At 52.8% G+C, this 21,435-nt stretch overlaps 2 protein-coding genes across 4 annotated transcripts; one reads left to right on the top strand and one right to left on the bottom strand.

Annotated features, from left to right (window-relative positions):
* The first annotated feature begins 2,055 nt into the window (after window positions 1–2,055).
* Window positions 2,056–14,540, top strand: Dok4 (docking protein 4). 3 transcript variants are annotated; one of them, NM_053246.3, is made up of 9 exons: window positions 2,056–2,237; window positions 7,300–7,508; window positions 10,869–10,976; window positions 11,126–11,240; window positions 11,501–11,620; window positions 11,722–11,911; window positions 12,609–12,747; window positions 12,906–13,026; window positions 13,121–14,540. In NM_053246.3, the coding sequence occupies exons 2-9, from the start codon at window positions 7,443–7,445 to the stop codon at window positions 13,237–13,239; spliced, it is 978 nt and encodes a 325-aa protein (NP_444476.1). In that variant the 5' UTR covers window positions 2,056–2,237; window positions 7,300–7,442; the 3' UTR covers window positions 13,240–14,540. The 3 variants fall into 3 exon arrangements, with proteins under 3 accessions (NP_444476.1, XP_006530642.1, XP_030099102.1); XM_006530579.4 differs by lacking the exon at window positions 2,056–2,237 and adding an exon at window positions 2,386–2,476; XM_030243242.1 differs by lacking the exon at window positions 2,056–2,237 and adding an exon at window positions 7,090–7,156.
* Polr2c (polymerase (RNA) II (DNA directed) polypeptide C) lies at window positions 14,126–20,918 on the bottom strand. The gene is made up of 9 exons (NM_009090.5): window positions 20,727–20,918; window positions 20,572–20,621; window positions 18,056–18,124; window positions 17,872–17,924; window positions 16,529–16,657; window positions 16,135–16,186; window positions 15,679–15,847; window positions 15,484–15,558; window positions 14,126–14,916 (listed from the first exon to the last, which is right to left on the bottom strand). The coding sequence occupies exons 1-9, from the start codon at window positions 20,810–20,812 to the stop codon at window positions 14,772–14,774; spliced, it is 828 nt and encodes a 275-aa protein (NP_033116.2). The 5' UTR covers window positions 20,813–20,918; the 3' UTR covers window positions 14,126–14,771.
* Window positions 20,919–21,435: the final 517 nt, after the last annotated feature.

The raw sequence follows: 21,435 nt of genomic DNA, 5'->3' as shown, positions 1-21,435 counted from the left end.
GATGCTCTCTCTGGACACATAACTGATAAATCCAGCTATTCCAGAGGCTGAGGCAGGATTACACATTTAAGGCTGGCCTGGACTACGCAGTAAGTTCAAGGCCAGTCTGGGTATTGAGAGCCTGTCTTGAAATAGAAAGTAAAAACTAAGGCTGGGATGTAGCTCAGTGGTAGAGCCCTTGCCTACCATCTGAGAGGCCCTGGGTTCAGTCACCACTAACAAAAGTTACCAAGTGAAAAACCACCAGGGATTACACTTTTTATGATTCCAGCTGTGAAACCTTCGACCAGCTGTAGAAATGGGGAACCCCAAGATGTCCCCCAGGGTTACTGAGGAGAGAAAGGAAGGGGGCAGAGGGACACTTTTGCGGATATAGAAACTCCCTATGGTGACTTCAAGTTGCTAACGTTCAGGGTAGGAAAACATCAGGGACTCAGATTGACTCTGTGTCAGACCATCCACCCGCATGTGGATCTACAAACAGATTTATAAGTGTAAAGCCAAAAATTAGATACAAATTTGGGTATGGTGGCACTTGGGAGGCAGAAGAAGGCAGGTCAAGGCCAACCTGGTCTATACATCCAGTTCCAGGACTGCTAGAGAAATCCTGTGTCAAAAAAAAAGGAGGAGAAAGAGGAAGAGGAGGAGAAGAAGAAAGAAAGAAAGAAAGAAAGAAAGAAAGAAAGGAAGGAAGGAAGGAAGGAAGGAAGAAAGAAAGAAAGAAAGAAAGAAAGAAAGAAAGAAAGAAAGAAAGAAAGAAAGAAAAGGGAATTAGCACAGTGGGTAGAAGTAGATATTGAGTAAAAATTTTGAAAGAGAATGAAGTTTAGGAATCCCACTTAGAGATGATACTTCTAAATTTCATTATATTATTACAATTAATTTGCAGTTCAGGGGATTGAACCTAGAGAAGGTTCCTTCCTTCCTTCCTTCCTTCCTTCCTTCCTTCCTTCCTTCCCTCCCCCCTCCTCTCTCTCTCTCTTTCTTTTCTTCTTTCTTTCTTTCTTTCTTTCTTTCTTTCTTTCTTTCTTTCTTTCTTTCTTTCTTTCTTTTTGTTTCTTTCTTTCTCCCCCCCTCTCTTTTTCTTTCTTTCTTAAGTAGGATCTCACTAAGGCTGGCCTTGAACTCATCAGCTTCCTGCCTCAGCATGGGATTATAGACAAGTACTACTAGGCCAGGCTAAGAGGCCTCTTTTTGTTGAAACTCTCTTTTTTTCTCTGTGGCCATACAGCTTCTCTAGCAGTGTCCCAGGATGAAAGCAGTTCACTCTGAGGGCTTGAGAGCTGAGGACTTTATGAGCTGCTGTTTGAAGTAAAGCAGAGGGTCAAGTTTGGAAGCTGCATGGGAAGGTCAGGAGGTCATGGGAAGGTCAGGAGGTTCAGTTTAGCATCCAGGAAGAAGAAAGCCATTTCCTGTCCTATAGCCCCGTGGCTTCCACTTAACACACACTTTAGTGACAATCCTGGGACATTTTAAGCGGACAGAAAATGGCTCCTTTACTTTGCTGGACAAGGCTGAGTCTCTAGTGTTCCGGCAGAGGGGGTGGGGAGGTAGGGTTGGGAGGATACGGGGCAGGGGATATACATGCGTGGGTACTGGGTTCTTGATTCCTTCATGCATTAGGCTAATCTCTCACAGAGTGCAGCTGAGTGTGCGATTGGGGAAGTGGGGCAGGTACTGAGCAGGACTGGATGGTAGCAAAGTGTATGTCTAGCAGGGTACTGACTCTTGATGTTGGGAGGTGAGGTTCAAGGACTGGGAGTTGATATAGGGTTCAGCCTCCAGCAGATGCAAGACCACGTGGGTTTGAGTTTTAGAGCTCAGGGAGGAGCTGGTGCGACTGAGGTGGGTACTAGAAGTGAGCAGAGGGCTAGACTGCCAGGCGGAAATTTCTGTCCTAGTAATAAGACTTTGGCAGGACTCCGGGACGAGGCGTGGCTCCGAGAAGGGGCGTGGCACGATGCCAGGGATGGGCGGGGGCGTGGCGGTGGGGCGTGGCGCGGCGCCAGGGCGGCGCGGGGCGTGGCCTCAAGGGGCGTGGCGTCGCGGATCAGCAGAACCAGCTACCTCCCGAGTCTCCTCTGGATCCGGAGCTGGCGGCTGCGCTTCACTTCTAGCTTACAACCAGAGCCGCGCGCCGCCACCCTACCTTCCCCTCCCGGCCGCGCCGAGACGCGGGCATGAGCCCGCCCCGCGTCCCGCGGAGCCAGCGCCCCGGCCCGGGCCTCGGCGCCTAGGTAAATAGGGGAATACGAAGCGCGGGGGGGGGGGGGGATCCCTAGGCCTCACCGAGACGTGAGACTCCCGCAACTCTCATCCTGGGGCGCCTGTGGTCACCTCCGGAGCCCGCGGGCTCTCCCAGCTATGGGAGCGTCCTACTTTAAGGAAGGAGGACTCAGACGCGCCTCTCGAAGCCAGCGAGACCCTGAAACTCCCTGAGCCGTCCTCAACCAGCTCCCATCTCTAGGAAGCGCAGGTGTGAGTCTTACCTCACCTGTATTCCCCATGTAACCCATCAGAGAAACCCAGATCCCCGGTTCCCTGAGCCTCTTCCCGGAAGCAGCCTTCCTCGCCTTCCTGCTCCCCAAATTCCAAGAGACACTTTCCTTTTACTGCCTATCCGACCTGCAAGTGGCATTCCTATTCATTGCAGTCCTCCGGGCTAGCAGCCTCCTGCCTTAAAACCTTTCTCCTCTGGCTCTGGGAGTCTGTACACATTCTTTTGGAGACAGCTATCTGTCACAGCATAAGGACCGGAGTGGAGCCTTGGGCAGTCGGGAGTTCTGTGCAATCTGCCTGCGTGGAGCGGTGGGAGCAAAACAATTGCCAGACACTTGGATGGAGGGCTTTGATAAGACAGGGCAGCCAGGGGCCAGGTGTCAGCTCCAGCACATTCCAACAGCCTCCAGGGGCTGCGCTTCCTGCACATTCTTTGAGGGCCCTTTTCGGAGAAATGCAGGCTGCTGTGTAGGTATCCCAGGTAGGTCCCAGGAGCTGTGTCCCTCTCGCTCTGCTGCTAGTCTCTGTGCCTGGGTGCTGGGTATTCCTGGGCAGGGCACCAGGCTGGATGTGACCTCATCCAACAACCCCAGCCAAGGTGGGGCCCCTAGCCAGGCTCAGACAGTGTCAGCAGCAGCACAAGTCCCCTGAGGCAGCTTTGAACAAACTGTGGATCACGGACCCGGCTGGTTCTCCTGGACTTTGCTGGTCTTGCCAGTTGGCACCGAGATGTGGAGAAGTGGGAGCCCGCTGCCGCTTACACTCTCTGGAAGCAGAGCTGATAATGGTGTTGAAAGGATGGGGACAATGCTAGATATAATTAGTGTCCCTCCCTAGATTGGCATCCACTCTGTCCTTTATCAGTGTCCTGGTCACTGGGATGGAGCTATAGCTAGATAGAAGGGGCTTGGGAACTGTCATTGTAGGTGTCCCTACATGGCCAAGTGACAGATGAAGGAACCGGGAACATCAAATCTCATAGTGACATGTGACAGACTGAAACACTGGATGTTGAGAGACAGCTAATTAGCAAGGCCAGGGTGTCAGGAGGGCCTGAAGGAGGAGGCAGATTTTCAGCGGAGCTCCAAATGAGGCAGTGGAATATACTTGAGACCATGGGAGGGAGTTTAGTTAGAGGCAGGAAAAAGCAAGCGCAGTGAACTTTACTGAGAAGGCTTTATGTACTGAGAGGTGGCAGGGTACCAGGGGAGAACAGACAGCAGTGGTATGAGGCATTGGACCACATTGCTGGGGACCATGAGTGTTCAGATGTCCTGACCCCCCCATGTTCGCTCTGCCTGGTTCAGTACTTGTGGCTGGCTCTCCTTGGACCAAACCTTCTGGGGCTTAGGGATCTATGGAAGCGCCCCCTGCTGGTCGCAGACAGCAACCACACAGGGATGGGGCAGTTGGTAGTTAAGGTGGAGACAACCCACCTGCAATCAAATCTCTGCTGTGAAGTGAAAACAGACCGAGGACGGTGAGATAGTGTCCAGGTAGGGCTGATTTGCAGCCCTGATAAGATCAGATCTGTCAAGGGTGGGGCAGCCTGGCCAGGCAGGACTCAGGCTCTGTGGTGTTTGTTCTCGAGCCAAGGCCTCCAGGCAGGGTTCTGGGAGGGAGCATTTAGTGCAGCCTATGGGGCAGGTGGGTAGGGAGGGCTCTAGAACGCCTCCTGTATCCTCCCTACAGGATGCTGCCCTGGCTGGGAAGGGCAGCAGTGTGTGTTGTCCAGTTTTGCTGTTTGTGGTAGCTTGGACTAAGGCAGCTACTATCCCTCCAGGAATAGCCATCCACATTGATACTACTAGGATAGAGGAGAGGTGGGTGGGAGGCTTAACCCTAAAACCATGAGAATGGCTACTGGAAACCCATCTCGCCCATTTAGTATACAGTACTCAAAGACTTCATGTCCAAAGCTGAGGGTGCCACACATTTGGAGGGATCTGTCCCTCTGTGAGAGACTAGTAGTGGCCATGGATAGGTAGGGTTTTTTTTTTTTTTTTCCTGCCCTTACTTATTGGCTGTTGAGCCTTCGAGGGGGGGCTTGGGGCAGATTGGGGATTACTTTCTGTTTAAAATCTTGTACTAAGTCTTGGTAGGGGGTGCAGGTAAGGCATGGGTCCCTGTTGCCTGTTAAATCCATGGATCTTTCTCTCTCTCTCTTTTTTAAAAAGATTTATTTATTTATTTTATGTAAGTGAGTACACTGTAACTGACAGATGGTTGTGAGCCTTCTTGTGGCTGTTGGGAATTGAATTTAGGACCTCTGCTCACTCCTGTTGGCCCCGCTCCGCTCACTCTGGTCAATTCCACTTGCTCAGTCTCTGCTTGCTCCGGCCCAAAGATTTATTTATTTATTATATGTAAGTACACTGTAGCTGACTTCAGACACACCAGAAGAGGGCTTCAGATCTCATTACAGGTGATTGTGAGCCACCATGTGGTTGCTGGGATTTGAACTCAGGACCTTCGGAAGAACAGTCAGTGCTCTTACCCACTGAGCCATCTTACCAGCCCTGGATCCCTCTCTTGATGCTCTCTCTTTCCAACCCTCTTTGCACTCCATTTTGGGACTGGGTCAGTATTTGCGTCTACAACCTAACTGGGAACTTGAATGAGACCAGAGAAGGCAGGTCTTGGGCTGTCCCATAGACGTTACTTTTCAGTGATTCTAGTGTTGGGTGTTCTTGGGAACACCACGGGTTGTACAGAGGAGATGGCTGATGGAGCCAGTAAGAAGTAGCCTCATCGGGTTTATGGAGACTGGTTTGTAATGGGGGCCTGGGCTGGGCAGGAGGCTCTGGAGAATGGAGCTACCTCCTGGCTTCACTCCTCATTTAAAGGAGAAAGACTGGCCTTGAATTTCTACCCCTACTGCCAGTGTTGGGATTGCATGTATATATCATCAGGATTCTACCTGGATCCTTTGGAGAAAAAAAACAAAAAATATCCCCATCCCCCAACCTCCCCTACTCCCCCCCAAAATTAATGTCCCCCCCAAAACTGAGGGACTGCACAGCCTGTGAGAGCTGTATTCCTTGTTGTCTGGGCTACCTAAGAAGATCCCAGGGCCTGGCGACTTCTTGGGGACAGGTTGGAAAACTGGACCAGCCGCCAGTGGCCAGCTTGCTGGTCATCTTAGGAGGGAGCTTGTCCTGGGGTCAAGACAACACCAGAGGGAGGTGGTGGAGACAGAGCTGGGAAAAACTGACCCCTCTTTGGCTGCCAGAGCCCAGGTGTGACAGGACTGGTGACAATTAGACCTGGGAGAGGCAGAGCACTTGCTGTGGGAACATCCTGGACATGGGAGCTGGGATAGAGGATGTGAAGGGCTGAGGGGACTGTCACTACATAGAAGAGAGAGGTAACCCCTCTGCCCCACCTCTTGTTTGCCTGTGCCCAATGGAGTCCCATCTGTTCCTTGTTAGGGACTCAATAGACAGGCCCTCTAGGAGATTAATTAATACCAAGCTGCTGGCAGACTGAGATGCGTGCCTGCCCTAGGGCCCCATTCTGGCAGCACAGATGTCCAGCTGACCCCAGAAATGCTACTGCATTGCCACCCAAGGATCCTGGAGATGTGGGGAGTCTTGTGGGGAGCACAACCCTGACTATTGCGGCTTCATGGCAGAGAAAGCTTAGGTGGTGGCAGGAAGCCAAAGGGGGCTACAAGATTGTGTTCCACACGGGGAACTTCTCATTCATCTTTGGTTGTGTCCTGGGCTTGCTTTGTGACCTAAGCCTAGTGGCTTACTCTCTCTGGGGTATTTTCTTTACCAGTGTATAGAATGAAGGTGTCAGATTGAGCCATGGCTGAGATTGCCTGGGTCTGTGTTAACTGAGCCCAGTTCTCTCCTGCTATTCCCAAGTTTCCTGAATTGCTTAGGCTACATCCCATTCCCTGGGTCATCCTTTATATAATTAATGCCTGCCCGTGCTCAGAACATACCTCTTCTTGGCTCGGCCAGATCAAGTGTCCTGTTGGGACCCTGTCCCTACCCTCAGACTGGCCTGCTCCTTCCAGCTCCAAGGCCAGGGTAAATGTCTACTTCCTCAGAGGCCACAGCCCACAGTCCCACACACTCCTCAGACTTATCCAGGGCCTCACCCCTTGGACTCTGCCCTCCTGCCCAGGAAACGCCAGTCCCCAGAAGAGCTGCCCAAGAGTCCAGGGGCCAGGATCAGGGTCTGAATAGCTTGAGCTGGTGACTCACAGCCTCATCAGGCTGGAGAGAACCAGGTATAGTGTGGTGGGATGGAAGTGTAGGCTTTTGTAGGTACAGAACCCTGGGCCATCTCTTGACACACACACACACACACACACACACACACACACACACACACACACCCGCCTCACCATTTCCTGGAAGTCCTCAGGAGGGGGTGTGTGCTCTGGCAAGTTGCTCTAAGTCTGCCCTGAAGTTGTAAGAGGCTGGCCAGTTGCCACCAAGCTGAGGGGCCAGGCTCCTCCAAAACCCCACCGCCTCCTTCCTTCCCTTCTTTTGCCTTCACCTCCACAGCAAGCAGAACGGGAGGCAGCCATCCCAGGAAGGGGTTAACTGCCAGCCCCAGCCTTGAGGGAGGGGACTGGGCTGGACCATTTTTCTGCTCTGCCTCCACCTCGCTTTTTCCTGAATGGTTCTGCCGTCCTGGGGTGGGGAGGAAGAGAAGGAGGAAGGGCGGGCAGGCAGAGGGAGGGAGGAGTGTGGGAAGAGGAAGGAAAAAAAGAAGGAGACAGCTAGGGGGAGAGAAAGATGTCACTGGCTCTAATCTCCCTGTCATTTGGGTTTCTGGCAGGAGCTGGGCGAAGGATCTGCTAGAACAATGCTGAGGCGGGGGAGGTGAGGAGTGTCTTAAACAGGTGATCGGGGGACACCAAGCCACCTGGGCACCCCTCCCGGACTCAGCCCGGCCGGCACCCCAAAGACAGCGGGGCAACCATGGCGACCAATTTCAACGACATCGTCAAGCAAGGCTATGTGAAGATGAAGAGCAGGAAGCTCGGGGTGAGCCACCCTGGCAGGGGCCCTGGTCAATAAACAGTCCTGAGGACGGACAGGTCTGGAGGCATGGTGTGTGGGGACATGCTGCCCGCCCGCCAGCACTGGGTACTGTGTGACTGTGGTTTGAGGCTTCTCAACACTGGCTGGCTGGCATGTGGCTAGCCAGCCTCCGTCTACTGCATCTCTCGCCCCAGCTGGGCTGGCTGGCATCCCGGCCACTGGACCAGTAGTGGTAGCTGACAGGCTGGCAGAGGCATCCCCGCTATTGTTGAAGTTGTGGCCACAGCGGCAGAGGCACTGGCAGCAGCAGAGGTGGCAGCCACCACCGGGTAGCGGGAGTGACTGGAGAGTGAGGCTGTCAAGAGAGGAGAGCAGCTTTGGCTCCCGGGCCTCCTCCCCTTGATCCCCACTCCCTTTCCCTCCCTCCCTTGCCTTGCTCCCCACCTCTTCTGTCCTCTTTTCTTTAAAGTGACCCTCCCCACCTCCACCAGCCTGCCTGCCCGCCCTGCCACACACCCGTGTCTCAATGTGTTTAGAGCCTGCCCTCATCATATTTTAGGCGGTTGGTTGCTTTGGGTGCTAAAGAATTGTTTGGGAAGGAGAGTGGCTCATTGCAAGGTAGGGGTAGGGACATCAGGGGCTGAGGCCAGAGAGGCTGAGGGGTGCTGTCACTTCCCCCATGTGTGGGTGGCACCACGGCCCTTGCTCTGGGACAGGCTGCTTTCCTTGGAGTTGTTGTTGGTGGCCCTGAGTTGGGGCTTGGAAGGGCACATACCCCTTCTCTCTACCCCATCCTGGTTTCCAGAGGAGGAAACATCCCCAGGGGCATGAGTAGGGCTCCAGGCTCCCTTTGAAGCCTCTGATCCCCTGCTGTCCCCTACCTCCACTGAGGGGCTCTTCTCAGCAGGAAAGCAAGCCTTGGTGACAGGTGACTCAAGTCTCTGATCCCTCCCTGCTACCTTGATGGGTTGGGTTTAAAGCTGGGCTAGCCTAAGGGTGACAGATGCCCACGGGCCACTTGTCTTACTCAGGGCCACCTTAGAGTGGGGGTGATTCTTGTTCCTCCTGGGGTTCTGGGGCTCTTCTTGAGCCATCTTGTGTCCAGGCAAGGGCCAGCAGTCCACTGCTCTCAGCTGGGCCATCAGTGGATGGAGGCAGGCAGGGCTGCTGGGTATGTTCAGAGTCTCACTGGCCCAAGCCTATAGAGACTCTGTTCTTTCCAAGACAGAACAAAGAGCAAGGCTAAGGTCAGGCAAAGAGGCCTTGGGAATGGGGACCTCATTCCTGCTGCCATCCCTTATGCTTAGATCCAGCAAGTCCGCAGGGGCCAGCCGAGCTCTGGCCAGGGCAGGGCTTACCAGGAAAGCGCTGGCAACAGGACAGTCCTGTGCGGTCCGTGTCAGACCTGTTACAGGAGGATTCCCAGACCCCAAGTAGAGAAGTGGACAGACCAGGGGAAGAACTGGCAGGTGGGGTGGGGTGTGGCCTGGCCCAGATTGGTATCCACTGTGTCCAGGGAATTCTACTCTCCACAGACCTGAGCTTACTGTGCAGGCTTGTGAGGGGCTAGGCTTGGCAGTTGCCCCAGGCAGTGTCTTATCTCAGTCTCCAGGGATCAGGGGTGGGGGTGTGCTGAATGGAATGGAAATGGGATGGCGCCTACCCTCCCTTCCTACCTGCCAGGGCCTCCCCGCCTCCCTCAGCAGAGCCTGGCAGAGTACTTAGGAAGAGCTGATCAAAGACCTGTGAGAACTGAGGAGAGCTCTTGAGTGCATGGCTCCCTGGGGTTGTGTGAGTGTGTCTCCTGTAACCAGGCAACCAGGGTGCTCAGGCCCCCAGGCCTCCTGTGTTGCTGCCGGGTGGGGTGGGGTGGGGTGCTTGGGCAGCTCTCACCCAGTGATCTACCCATTCATCCATCTGTCTGTCCACCCTGTCCTTCATGCACTCATATGCATAGCTGTCGGTAATTGCTAGCTGGTATTAGCAAAGGGTATGAAAATATGGTACACGCGGTCTCTGCTTTAAAAAGGCTCATGTGGACAGATCAGGGCTGTGCTAGGGGCAGAGGTGCAGGGGCAGACATGCCTCCCAGGGTCCCAGACAGGAGCTACATGTAACCCAACTCTAGGGAGTTCCAGGGACAAGGACTGTCTAGGTCCATCTTGTTCTGTGATCTGCTTGCTAGGGGCCTGGTGCACCTTTGGCACAGGTAGAGAAGTAGCTGAGATGACTGCCAGCCCTTTGGGACTGTGGCCCAGTGCACCTTTGCCATACACAGAGAAGGTAGCTGGGCTGGCCAGTGACTATGGCCCAGCGGCTTTCTTCCTTCCTCTGCTCAGCCCAGGCCCTCTTTAGGACTCTCTCCTGTTTGCATTTGACAATGGCACAGGGATGTCTGGGAAACAGGTCTGCCAGGCTTGAAGCCTGCTGGCAGGAGCTGGTAAATCCAAGAGAGCCTTGAGGTAGGAATGAGAGGCTCTGCAAGAGGTCAGATGGGCAGTTTATGGAGGTGCTGGGACAGCTTTTCATGGTGTCCAGTAGGCCAGTTTGTCTCTGGAGAAGAGTCACCTCTATAGGAGTTTATGAAGCTCTGGAGAATCTCAGCGGGCATAGAGCACAGGGTACTTAGTGGTTGGGACAGGCAAGATACCACATAAGGAAGGTACCATGCTGTGGAGGCACAGCTGGCTCATAGCTCTGCCCCCTTAGCTTCTGTGGGCCTCTGGTCCCCATGGGAACCCCTGTGGCACACTGTTAAGTGCTGAGGGAAATCCTTGGGGGGCAAGAGTGATTCCCCTCACACCAGAGCCTTGCCCGGGCCCAAGAACAGGGCAAGGATGAGGCAGAGACTGGCTGAGTGCAAGGGGCTACCTTTTGTCTCTGGGAGACGTCAAGTATGGCCATAGTGGTCTGTCCTATAGTAATGGGTGTGTCTCTGGAAATCCTGTCTTCACACCAGACCTAGCGCTTGTTGGGTCCTTCCTACTTGCCTTCTTCATAGTCCACTAGTCTCTGAAATGGAGGTGGCAATGCGACTGCCTTCAGGAGTGACCCTGACACTGAATAGTGCCAGCTCCCCACACATGGATAGGAAGCATTCCACAAATGTTCCTTCCATTACACAGAGCATCATAGAACAGCCCGATAGAGATGAACATCAACACTCACCTTGGCCATTTGGTTAGGGCTGCCCCTCTGTTGGCTGCTATCCTGTAGCTACCCTACCATCCTAAGGTTTTCTCTAAGCTAGGATCCAGGGAAGGGTGTAGTATTGCTCCCTCAGGAGGCTGGGGTAACTTCAGGGCAGCATTGTTGGGGATCACGGTCCAGCAACAATCCGATCATTAGCTTCTTGACCCACAGATTTACCGGAGGTGCTGGCTGGTGTTCCGGAAATCTTCCAGCAAGGGGCCCCAGCGGCTGGAGAAGTATCCTGATGAGAAGTCCGTGTGCCTCCGAGGCTGCCCCAAGGTTAGGGGCCTGGGTCCTAGATCCCCCAACCTGTGAGCAAAGATGACTTGCTGAGTCCTGAGGTCTGAGAGTACCTTCCTGGGGAACCCAGCTAAGGAGGTAAGGTGAAGTGCCCCGGCCTGGCTAAATCTCTTGGGATATCTTTCCAGGTGACTGAGATTAGCAACGTCAAGTGTGTCACACGGCTCCCCAAGGAGACCAAGAGGCAGGCGGTGGCCATCATATTCACAGACGACTCCGCTCGCACCTTCACTTGTGACTCAGGTAAGGCCCCAGGACTGCAGGCTCCATCTGCTCTCCTCGGGCTGGTCAGTCAGTGGTCTAGGCAGTGAGTACCAGAGCAAGGCCAACCCTTGCAGAAAGAGTGGGAGAGCTGTGCCCTTAGTGGAGTAGGTCGCAGACAGAGGTGGGCAAGGCAGGCAGCAAGGCCTTCCTGCATGGTGCAATGAGTCAACCCAGGGCAGATTAGGTGGGCTGCTGGGGCCTCTGAGCTGGCAGAACTATGAAGTGCTATTTTTTTCTAGAGCTGGAGGCAGAAGAGTGGTACAAGACACTGTCCGTGGAATGTCTGGGATCACGGCTCAATGACATCAGCCTGGGAGAGCCTGACCTCCTGGCTCCAGGAGTACAGTGTGAGCAGACAGGTGAGGCTGGGGCTGGGTCTCAAAGTGGGGAGGGGGAAGGTGGACTCCCCCAACTCCCCCTCCACCCCCATTAGCTCAGCTGTTATCTACTGCTGCCACAGATCGCTTCAACGTCTTCCTGTTACCCTGCCCCAACCTGGACGTGTATGGGGAGTGCAAGCTGCAGATCACTCACGAGAACATCTACCTCTGGGACATACACAACCCCCGCGTGAAGCTCGTCTCGTGGCCCCTCTGCTCTTTGCGCCGTTATGGCCGAGATGCTACGCGCTTTACCTTTGAGGCGGGCAGGTAGTACCCTCTTTCTTACCATCCTGGCTCGCTATGGCCATTATGGAGACTGCTCTCTCTGCATGGTATCAGGCACATTCATTCATCAGATTGCCACCCCCGGGGGTGGTGGTGGTGGTGGTGGTGGTATATAATGCTTCAGTTTTACATTTGAGGAACTCAAAGCCAGAAGTAATTAGCTTGTAACAGGCAGGTCAAGCGAAGCTGTATGCCAAAGCCCAGCTCCCTGGCTCAGTCCCTGCCAGCAGTGACACTTTCTTTGTGGCCTTAGTACCAGTTTCCTATAGGAGGGTAAAAAAGTGCCTAGCCTGACAGGATGATGGTGTAGCTAGGGAAGGCCCTTGCTGGGATTCCACCAGCCTGCTTATTAGGCTTCAGCTCCACACTACTCTCTGTATAACCTTGGCTGAGTGACTATTTTCCTGGATGCTTTAGGTTCCTCTAAATGAATAATTGCCGTGAAGCTTTCAAACCTCCACGGGGTACGTGGTAACTACTGCTCAGCCTGTGCACTGTGGCCAATTCCCCAGACCATGGCCACCCTCTCCCTGAAGACCTTGTACACCCACAGCTGGCATTTAGAACTTGCATGCGCTCATGCTCGCACACACACACACACACACATATACACACACACAAACAACAAACACAAGTGGAATTCCTAACACCTTGCCTTCCTTGCTCCCTGTGTCCTTAGGATGTGTGACGCTGGGGAAGGGCTCTATACCTTTCAGACACAGGAGGGGGAGCAGATTTACCAGCGGGTTCACAGTGCCACCCTGGCCATCGCCGAGCAGCACAAGCGGGTCCTGCTGGAGATGGAGAAGAATGTGAGGGTGAGGCAGTGGCTGTTGCCCCAGGGCACTGGGAGGTGGAGCAGATGTGCTAGCTAAGTCTCCACCAGCATGTTTGCTGGTGAGTCAGGCAGGAAGGACCTTGGGCTGGCGGCAGTGTCCCCAGAACTCACAGATGGGACCTCTCCTTTGTGTCACAGCTGCTGAACAAGGGCACCGAGCACTACTCCTATCCCTGCACACCCACGGCCATGCTGCCCCGCAGCGCGTACTGGCACCATATCACAGGTTCTCAGAACATTGCTGAAGCCTCCAGCTATGGTGAGTCGTCATTGGAGCCTGTCCCCATGGAGGCTTCCTGGGCAATGGCCTTTGGTCTTGGATTCAGATTCTGAGCCTGCATCTCTGTCCACAGGGGAAAGTTATGGGGCAGCCCAGGCCAGCTCGGAAACAGACCTCCTGAACAGGTTCATCTTGCTTAAGCCAAAGCCCAGTCAGGAGGATAGCAGTGAGGCCAAGACCCCTGCCCAGTGACAGCCAGACTGGAGAGAACTCATGATTTGCCGGGCCACCTGTTGAAAGGCTCACTGTCGCAGCCCATGGACAGCCTCGAGGAGCTGGTGGCCAAGAGCCAGAGGAGAGCAAGCTATCCCTCCTTGCCCTCAAGGGTGAGGCTGGACCTCAGCACATGGCTGGCCACACCACCTGAGCATGAGGGGCTAAGAGCCACCGTGGGACTATACACTGTTAATGGTTTTAATATATATGGCTTATAACATATACTGTATAAACGAGGCTTCCCTCTATCCCTCCCCACCAACACATACCCATTTTTAATTCCACGACCAGGCATGGTCAAGGCTGTTTTTGAGTATGAGGGTGGCAGTGCCTGTCCTCAGTGATACAACTCTCCTGCTGCCAAGATGGCCTGAGCTGCCAGGGTCAGAGGAGGGGGACAATCAGACTGGTGCTGTCTGCTGGCTCTTCCTCAGAAGCCCAAGGGCCAGGACAGCAGGTAGCTCTGTCCTCTGGGCCTACAGTGACACAGGAAGAGTCCTAAACTTCACTGTACCGTGTGGCAGCCTTGCACTTGGGAGTGTTTAGCAGAGGCGGCATCTGGTTTTTAAATGCACTTTCTGCACTGGCCCCTTCCTGCTCAGTAGGCTGAAGATGTCTTTGGGCAGGGCTCCCGTTACCTCGGCAGCAGAGGACAGTTGGGGCCAGCCCGGAGGGAGGACTGCAGCAGGACTGCTGTGGGGAGCACCTTGCTGCTCTCCTTCACTGACCAGGGGTATAAAGCTCCAGCAGGGGGAGTCCCTTGCCCAGGCCAGCCACCCCAGGCCAGATTCCAAAACTAAGACTTTCCTATCTCCCCACACGGTGCTGAGGCTCCCTGCTGAAATGCAATTAAAGCAATTGATTTTCTAGTGCTGGTATTTATTGACTACCGTGCAGAAGGGCTATCTTTCTATTCACATCAAACCTTTTGTTGCGTGTTTCTGTTTTTTAATACTTTAGGGTTCTGATTTGTGGGAACAGACCTTGTAAATAACCACTGTTCACATGTGTGGCAGAATGATAAGGGGCCCCTCCCAGGGGGTGCCCTAGAGCCAGGGAGGTGGCACAGCCAGCCCAACTCTGTGACCCAGGAAATGACCACCCAGAGGTCAGCTAGTTTGTACAAGAAATGGGCCCAACCCTTTGGGAGGGAGGCAAAACTGGCTCAGTTAGTGGCACGATGACGCATGAAGGAGATTATGTTGTGCTCTTTATTGCCAAAAATAAAAACTTTTAAAAAGACAACTACTGTTGATCAATAAATATTCCTTCTTTTCCGTGCTGGTGTGTGTTTCCCCCCATGCTGCCTGAAAACCACTACAGTAGGGCCCGGGATGCTCAACGCTTAATAAAACCCGCCATGTCTAACACCAGTGGGACCCTGGCCATCTCCCCGATGGCCTTCCAGGGGGCAGACTGTGCAGTGCATAGCCCAGAAACTACAAGGGCTCCCGAGGCCTGAAGTCCAGCCACCGTGAACCTAGTCTTCGGAGGCAGGCGAGCCGTGGCTAGTTTATGGTGAGCACGTCACTCTGGATCTCATGGCTTAACTGAGTCTGTAAATCACTCAGCTTCTTCTTTAGCCCCGACAGGGCTGAGAGGACAATGGTTTCAGGGCGCAGTGAGCCACACGACTCCACATTGTAGTAAAACCTGAGAGACGAGAGTGGGGTGAGAGCTCTCGTGAGGCAAAGCTCCGGCTTCGGGCAGACTTCCCTTCTGTCCTCTGAGACTTGATTCCATTCCTATGAGGCCCTGAGCTCAGGACAGGGTCTTCCCTTTTCCTGAGACTCCTTATGCGCAATGGTCCAGATCCACTTCACAGCTCCCCGAGGAAGCTCCAGCTACTTCTAAAGAGCACTGCTGTACAAACCCTAAGATGACTCTATGTGCATTTCTACACCAGAGACAGCAGGAAAAACCAAACACGATGCTGGCTACAGCCCTTCAGCACTTCAGGGGAGGGCTATGGTCAGTCTTGCTCTGGCCTGAGCCCAAACAGGAAGGCCAGAAACAGCAGGGGTTAATAAGGCCCCTTTCCTCACAGTGACCGGAGAGGAAGGAAGACCAACTCAAGATGTGTATGTGAGTTTGGCAGTTAGCTCTTCTATCACAGGGTGGGGGATGGGGTGGGGTGTGGTGAGCTTGGGTGTGTGACTGCCTAACAGCCTCCCACACCTCTATTTACAATTACAGTCGCAAGCAGGCCTGGGGTCTTACCTCTCTGGCTTGCCGTTGGGGTCGTAGGGAGCCTGCGACTCATCCTCATCCAGCTCGGAATACTCACTCTTGGGCCTGAGGGCAAGCACAGGTGAGGCACAGGGGCTACTTCTGCTTGTAGCAAGGCTCTCAGAGCACTACCCACCTATCGCTCACTACAGCCACTGCTGCTTCCCCTTCCCCCCAGGAACATACCATTCCTCAGGCTTGGGATACACTGTATGCCTAAGTGCGTTGTCTGGATCGTATTCAAAAGCTACCCCCGCAGTAGGGTTCCACTTGGCATGTTCCTTGCCAAAGCCCTTCTTGGCATAGGCTCGAAGTCTCAGCTCCTGCCCCTTCCTCAGCTTGACAATAAGGATGTCTGCAGGGAGAGGTGAGAGTGAGCCAGAACAAAAAGAGGCAAGTTCTCCAACTTGTGACCTGTAGTACTGCATGAAGACAATCCACATCTTGGCAAAGGGTCCAAAGATGAATGAAAGATACCAGGCAACTCAAAGGGGCACATCTGACCTCTGCATCTTCTGGCCACCCGCTTGACTGCCCCACCTCTTATCATGCTACCCCACCCCCTCACCACCCTTGCCCAACCCCCTCACCACCCTGCCCCACCCCCTCACCCCCATTCACCCCCCCGCCCCACCCCCTTACCATCCTGCTCCACATAGTCATTAGGGTCGTTATCCCGGTTCCGAGATGTCACCTGTAGGAAGCCCAAACAAGTATGCATTAGCCTCTCACCTCTCAGTCACCTCTGGCAACTGTCTCTCAGCAAATGCAGCCTATAATCCGTCAATCCGGGGAAAGGAGGCTGAGAAGAAGAAGGAGATGGCAGAGCTGTCCAAAGAACCCAGAGGCCTTTAATGGGGTCTTTGAACAACATAGGGCACATGGCACTAATACTGCTCTGTTCAGGAACTCAGGACCAGCACGTCTAGGTGGCAGTTAACGTAGATGGTCACAGGGTAGGTTAGCATCTGCCTCATAAAGACCCACTCCAATCTGTCCCACTTGGAGGCAGGCAGAGAAGGGCAAAGACACTAACCGGAATAACCCGGGGGCTGTTGGAGATGAGATCTCGGGAGGTGACATGGCGCGTCTGGTCTTCATTGCACCTCACATCGAGAGTGAACTCCACAGAACACTCAGGGCAGAACTCTTCACATGTGCAGTCCTGAGGCAGGAGGACAGCTAGGATGAGGAGACTGGACTCTCTGCTTCTCCTATCCAGCTCTTTCCAGATTCTTCTTGGTGAAAAGGGGTGACCACGGTCCCAGCCCTTCTGGGCTGTGACATCTGGTTCACCTCAGGATAACTAACTACACTTCCTTTCCATGTTCACTGCTACAGCTGACCACTAGGGGGCCCACTCCTAATATAGCAGTGCCTAGAGAGGTCATCTCAAGGGACCAAGGTTGTATGGGACTATATAGTCCTGTTTATGCAGACCAGCTTGGCAATTAACTGAAAATACAAAGAAGGGAAAAACAGGAAAACAAACAAACAAACAAACCACCCCAAAAAACCGAAACACCTTTCAAGTTTTAGATTATTTGGGGAGGGATTACCTAGCCATAGAGGATTACAGCACAGACATGCGCTCAAGTATGTAGAAGGGAAGGGTAGAGCACGTGCAACTTATTATCTAAAAGGTTAGAGGAAAATCAGGCAAATGTAGTAAAGCATTAACATCTACTAACTACAGAGGAAAAAATAAACGGTGTTTTATTAACATTTCTCAGACAGGCATGGGAACACATGCCTTTAATAACCACAGCATGCAGGAGGCAGAGCAGGCAGATTTCACTTCAAGGCCAGCCAGAACAACATAGTGAGACTCTCTTAAAAACGAAAACAAAACCGAAAAGAATAAATGGAGGCTGGAGAGATGGCTCAGCTGTTAGAAGTACCTCCTGCTCAGTTCCCAGAACCTGAATCCAGTAGCTCACAACTGCCTGTAACTAGTTCCGGGGGCTCTGATGCCCTCTTTTCACCTTAGCCCACCTGCTCAGACACAGAGGCAGACCTGTACGTACGTAAAAGTGGGTATGTTTCCCGGACTCTTTTTGTTGTTTTGAGACAGGGTTTCTCTGTACAGCCCTGGCTGTCCTGGAACTCACACAGAGCCGCCTGCCTCTGCTTTCCAAGCTCTGGGATCAAAGGCGTGCGCCACCACACCCACCCGTGTGTTCCCTTTTGAGGCTCACTGATGACGCCTGGATGTGCTGAGAGCAATCCGATGCTCCATCAGAACCAAGGACCACACTATTAAGACATCATCTCCACCATCAGCCACAACAACTGGAAGGGAGACACCCCGGAAGACTCCAGGGAGAACAATCCCCCGGCCCCTCCCCGTGGCCCCAGTCTTCCCACCAGCACACATACCCGGGAGTACTGCAGCTTGTCCACAATGTCATCACTAGTGAGGGGGATTAAACCTGCAAGACACAGAAGAGTGCTTTGCAGAACAGCCAACAGCCAAACCATCACAAGAGCCTCAAGGAGGTCACGCAGGCTGGGGACAGGGAGCGTCCCATTTGATCCGGTCCACCTCAACACCAGCACTCACCAAGCCTGTGCGCGATGAATTCATCATGAAGGACCGAGGAGTTGGCGTCAATCTGAACCCAGTCGATGGCTGGAAAAGGCAGCAACAAAACAGGGTAAGTGAGGACTAGTCACCAGACACATCTACAGACCTGCAGCAGCACTGTCTCCACTCTGCCCGGCGCTCAGGGAGCAGAGCCAGCGCCTGGTCTACAAAGTGAGTTCCAGGACAGCCAGGGCTACACAGAGAAACATTGTCTCAAAAAACAAAACAAACAAACAAAACCCAACCAAACAAAAACAAAAATTAAAAAAAAAAAAAAAAAAAAAAAAGCAAGCAAGCAAGCAAGCAAGCATCAATTCAGCTTACAAAGTTGAAGGTGTCCTGACCAGGCTGCAAGAGGCTCAAAGTGACTTCAAAGTGATGGCTCCAGGTTCAGGCATCCCACACGCCATACATAACACCTTCCTGCCCCAGTGGGGGATGGGCCTTGCTAGTGATACACCACACATGCATGCACATACTCTCTCTTAGAGCTTTTTGGGATATTTAAGGAGTTGAATACTTATCTAAGGATTACTTTAAATCTGCTACCTGTGCCAATCCCAAACCCAAGAACGAAAGCTATCTGGACACCATGGGCTGGAGGGATGGCTCCGCAGTTCTGAGGTTCCTGGCACCCATGTCAGGCAGCTCACAACCCCTGTAACTCCAACTCCAGGGGCATCTGAGACCCCTGGCCACCTCCAGCCCCTGCATTCACTGGTAAACACCCACACACAGAGACACAATTTTAAAAACTTAAAAGTCAGGGAAAACATCACAACAGCAAAACATCCCAAGTTTCAGGGCCCACACCTCGTTTGTGATATAACCAGATAGCCCACTTGGAATTTCAGTGTTCCTCTCATCAGTAGATGTTCACTGGACAGCTTCACCAGGGAAAGCCCACTAACAATAGAACCCAATCCCCCCCCAGGCACTGCTGGGCAAATGGGGCTGTAGCATACAGATGCTGCACTTAAGCATGTGTCTAGTCACCCATCAGCAAACACCTGCATGTAAACAATAATGTTCAGAAATCAGTGGTGTTGGAAACCCAGTTCTCAAGGAGCTGATGTAGGCCAGGAAGAGGCCGGAAGACCAGCTGAGGATAGGCCCAACCTGCCCTTCACCGCAGTGCTTCCTCAACTCAAGCAAGGACCAAGCTTCCTGATGATTTACTTCTGGGGCCCATTGAATGCCCTTAATCTACTTCCACCATTCCCATTCCCCGACCCCTGGTGGGAATTCCCCATCTCAGAAAACCTCGAGTGTCCATGTTTACAAACGCTCCACTCCCTTTTGGCCTCCTTCCTCTCTCAAAACAAACAAACAAACAAACGATAAAACTGGTCAGATTCTCCTGAAGGTGTCATATTTTGCCTTGTTATGTTTGCTCATGTCTTGTCTCTAACTGAAAACGTACATGATTTACATATGCAGCAGAAATAAGAAATTCATTTTTAAAAAGACACCAGGATGGATTTAAAAAAACAAAAAACCGAAGTCTGTCTGTCTGTCTGTCTCTCTCTCACACACACACACACACACACACACACACTTCAACAATAAGGAACAAAAGTATGTTGTTTGTTAAAGAAAATCTTAAGCCGGGCAGTGGTGGTGCACGCCTTTAATCCCAGCTCTTGGGAGGCAGAGGCAGAGGCAGGCAGATTTCTGAGTTCCAGGCCAGCCTGGTCTACAAAGTGAGTTCCAGGACAGCCAGGGCTACACAGAGAAACCCTGTCTTGAAAAACAAACAAACAAACAAAATTAGAAAATCTTTATAACACATGCTTTCTCTCATGTGGAATCTCTCTCTTTTTCTCTTTCTCTCTTTAATAAAGAGAAAGTTCGGAGCCTGCAAGATGTGCAAGATACTTTTTGTTGTCAAGCCTTAAGGAGTTCAATCCTGGGCCCCATATGGTGGGAGAAGAGAATCCCTCCTACAAGCTGTACTCTGACCTCTACACATGAACTCCGGTACTCGAGCCCAGAGATAGACACATATATGTAAATAAAGGTTTTCAAAAAGATAGGGGGAGACGACAAGAAAGTATAGCAGGGTACTATCTGGAAGGATGGGAGAGACCAGGTACACTCTGTGTGTGTAGATTTCAAACTACATAACGAAGCCCATGATTTTGTAAAATCAGCATATATGTTCAAAAGACACCAGCCAGTAGCGAACACTGACGTCAAAGCAAAAGCGCATCATCTACACTACTTCGGCAATCGCTGCATCACCTGCTAACGACGCCTAGCATCTACACCGCCCGGATGAGGAGGCTGCAGCCCTCCGCTGTTTAACAGTGCTTGGTTTTGATTTCTGTTGCTTTGGGGTAGACGAACAGTACTGGGAAACCCGCAGCTGAGCAAGGCACGCACCAAGGCGGGCCTAGGCTGCCCCAGCCCAGCGTACAGCACCGCAGTGTTCTCAGCCCCCACCCCGGGCGGAGGGTGGGCGGCACGGGCTCCCAGGGACGGTCGCTTACCTATTATGGGCACCTCTGCGATGAAGACCCTCCGAATGGAATTGGCCACCCTACAGGAGGAAAGACAGGCGGTGTGAGCGGCCCCGAAGCCACAGCCCCGGGGTCAGGAGCTCGAGGACCCGGCCGCCCGCCCGCCTCTCCCCTCGCCGCCTTACGCCAGGTCCGTGTTCTCGATAATGAACTTGACGTTCTCTTCGGTGAGTTCCGTGATCCGCACTGTTGGCTGGTTGGCGTACGGCATCGCGACCCTCCGCCAGGCTCCCGCGCCAGCCGCACAGCGCGCCTGCGCGGCCACCAGCAGTTTGTCGGCGGGGCAATCGGCGCTTCCGGCTAGTCGCGGGCGCAGCGCCACCTGCTGACCGGAGGCCGGAACTCTCCTGGCCTGTGTTTTCTAACCACACCGGCGCCAAAATGCATTGGTCCTATACTCTTGAAATCCCCAAGATATACAGCACAAAAATTAAATGTACAGGGTCATTCATGCCAACGTTATTTATAACTGCTAAAAATAACGCATTAGGCAATGATCGATAGAGACTTGGTTAAACTTACATACGGGGCTGGAGATACGGCATTGGGGATAAGAGCACTGGCTGTTCTTATGTAAGACTTGGATTGTATTCCCAGCACCCATATGATGCCTAACATCTTTAGCTTCAGTTTCTGAGGAAACTCTCTCCTGGTATCTGAGGGCACCAGGTATTCACATGGTGCACAAATATACATGCAAGCAAAACATCCTTATACATAAAAATAATTTTTAAAATACATAGGAATACAATGAAACCTTAAAAAAAACCATTAAAAAGTTGTACATCTATACATGAACAAAATGGCTAGGGAGGTGACTCAAGCATGCAAGAC

Source organism: Mus musculus, chromosome 8 (genome assembly GCF_000001635.26).
Source record: "Mus musculus strain C57BL/6J chromosome 8, GRCm38.p6 C57BL/6J".
NCBI lineage: Eukaryota > Metazoa > Chordata > Mammalia > Rodentia > Muridae > Mus > Mus musculus.
Note: the sequence above shows the minus strand (reverse complement) of the source record. Positions and strands in the feature narration are given on the sequence as shown.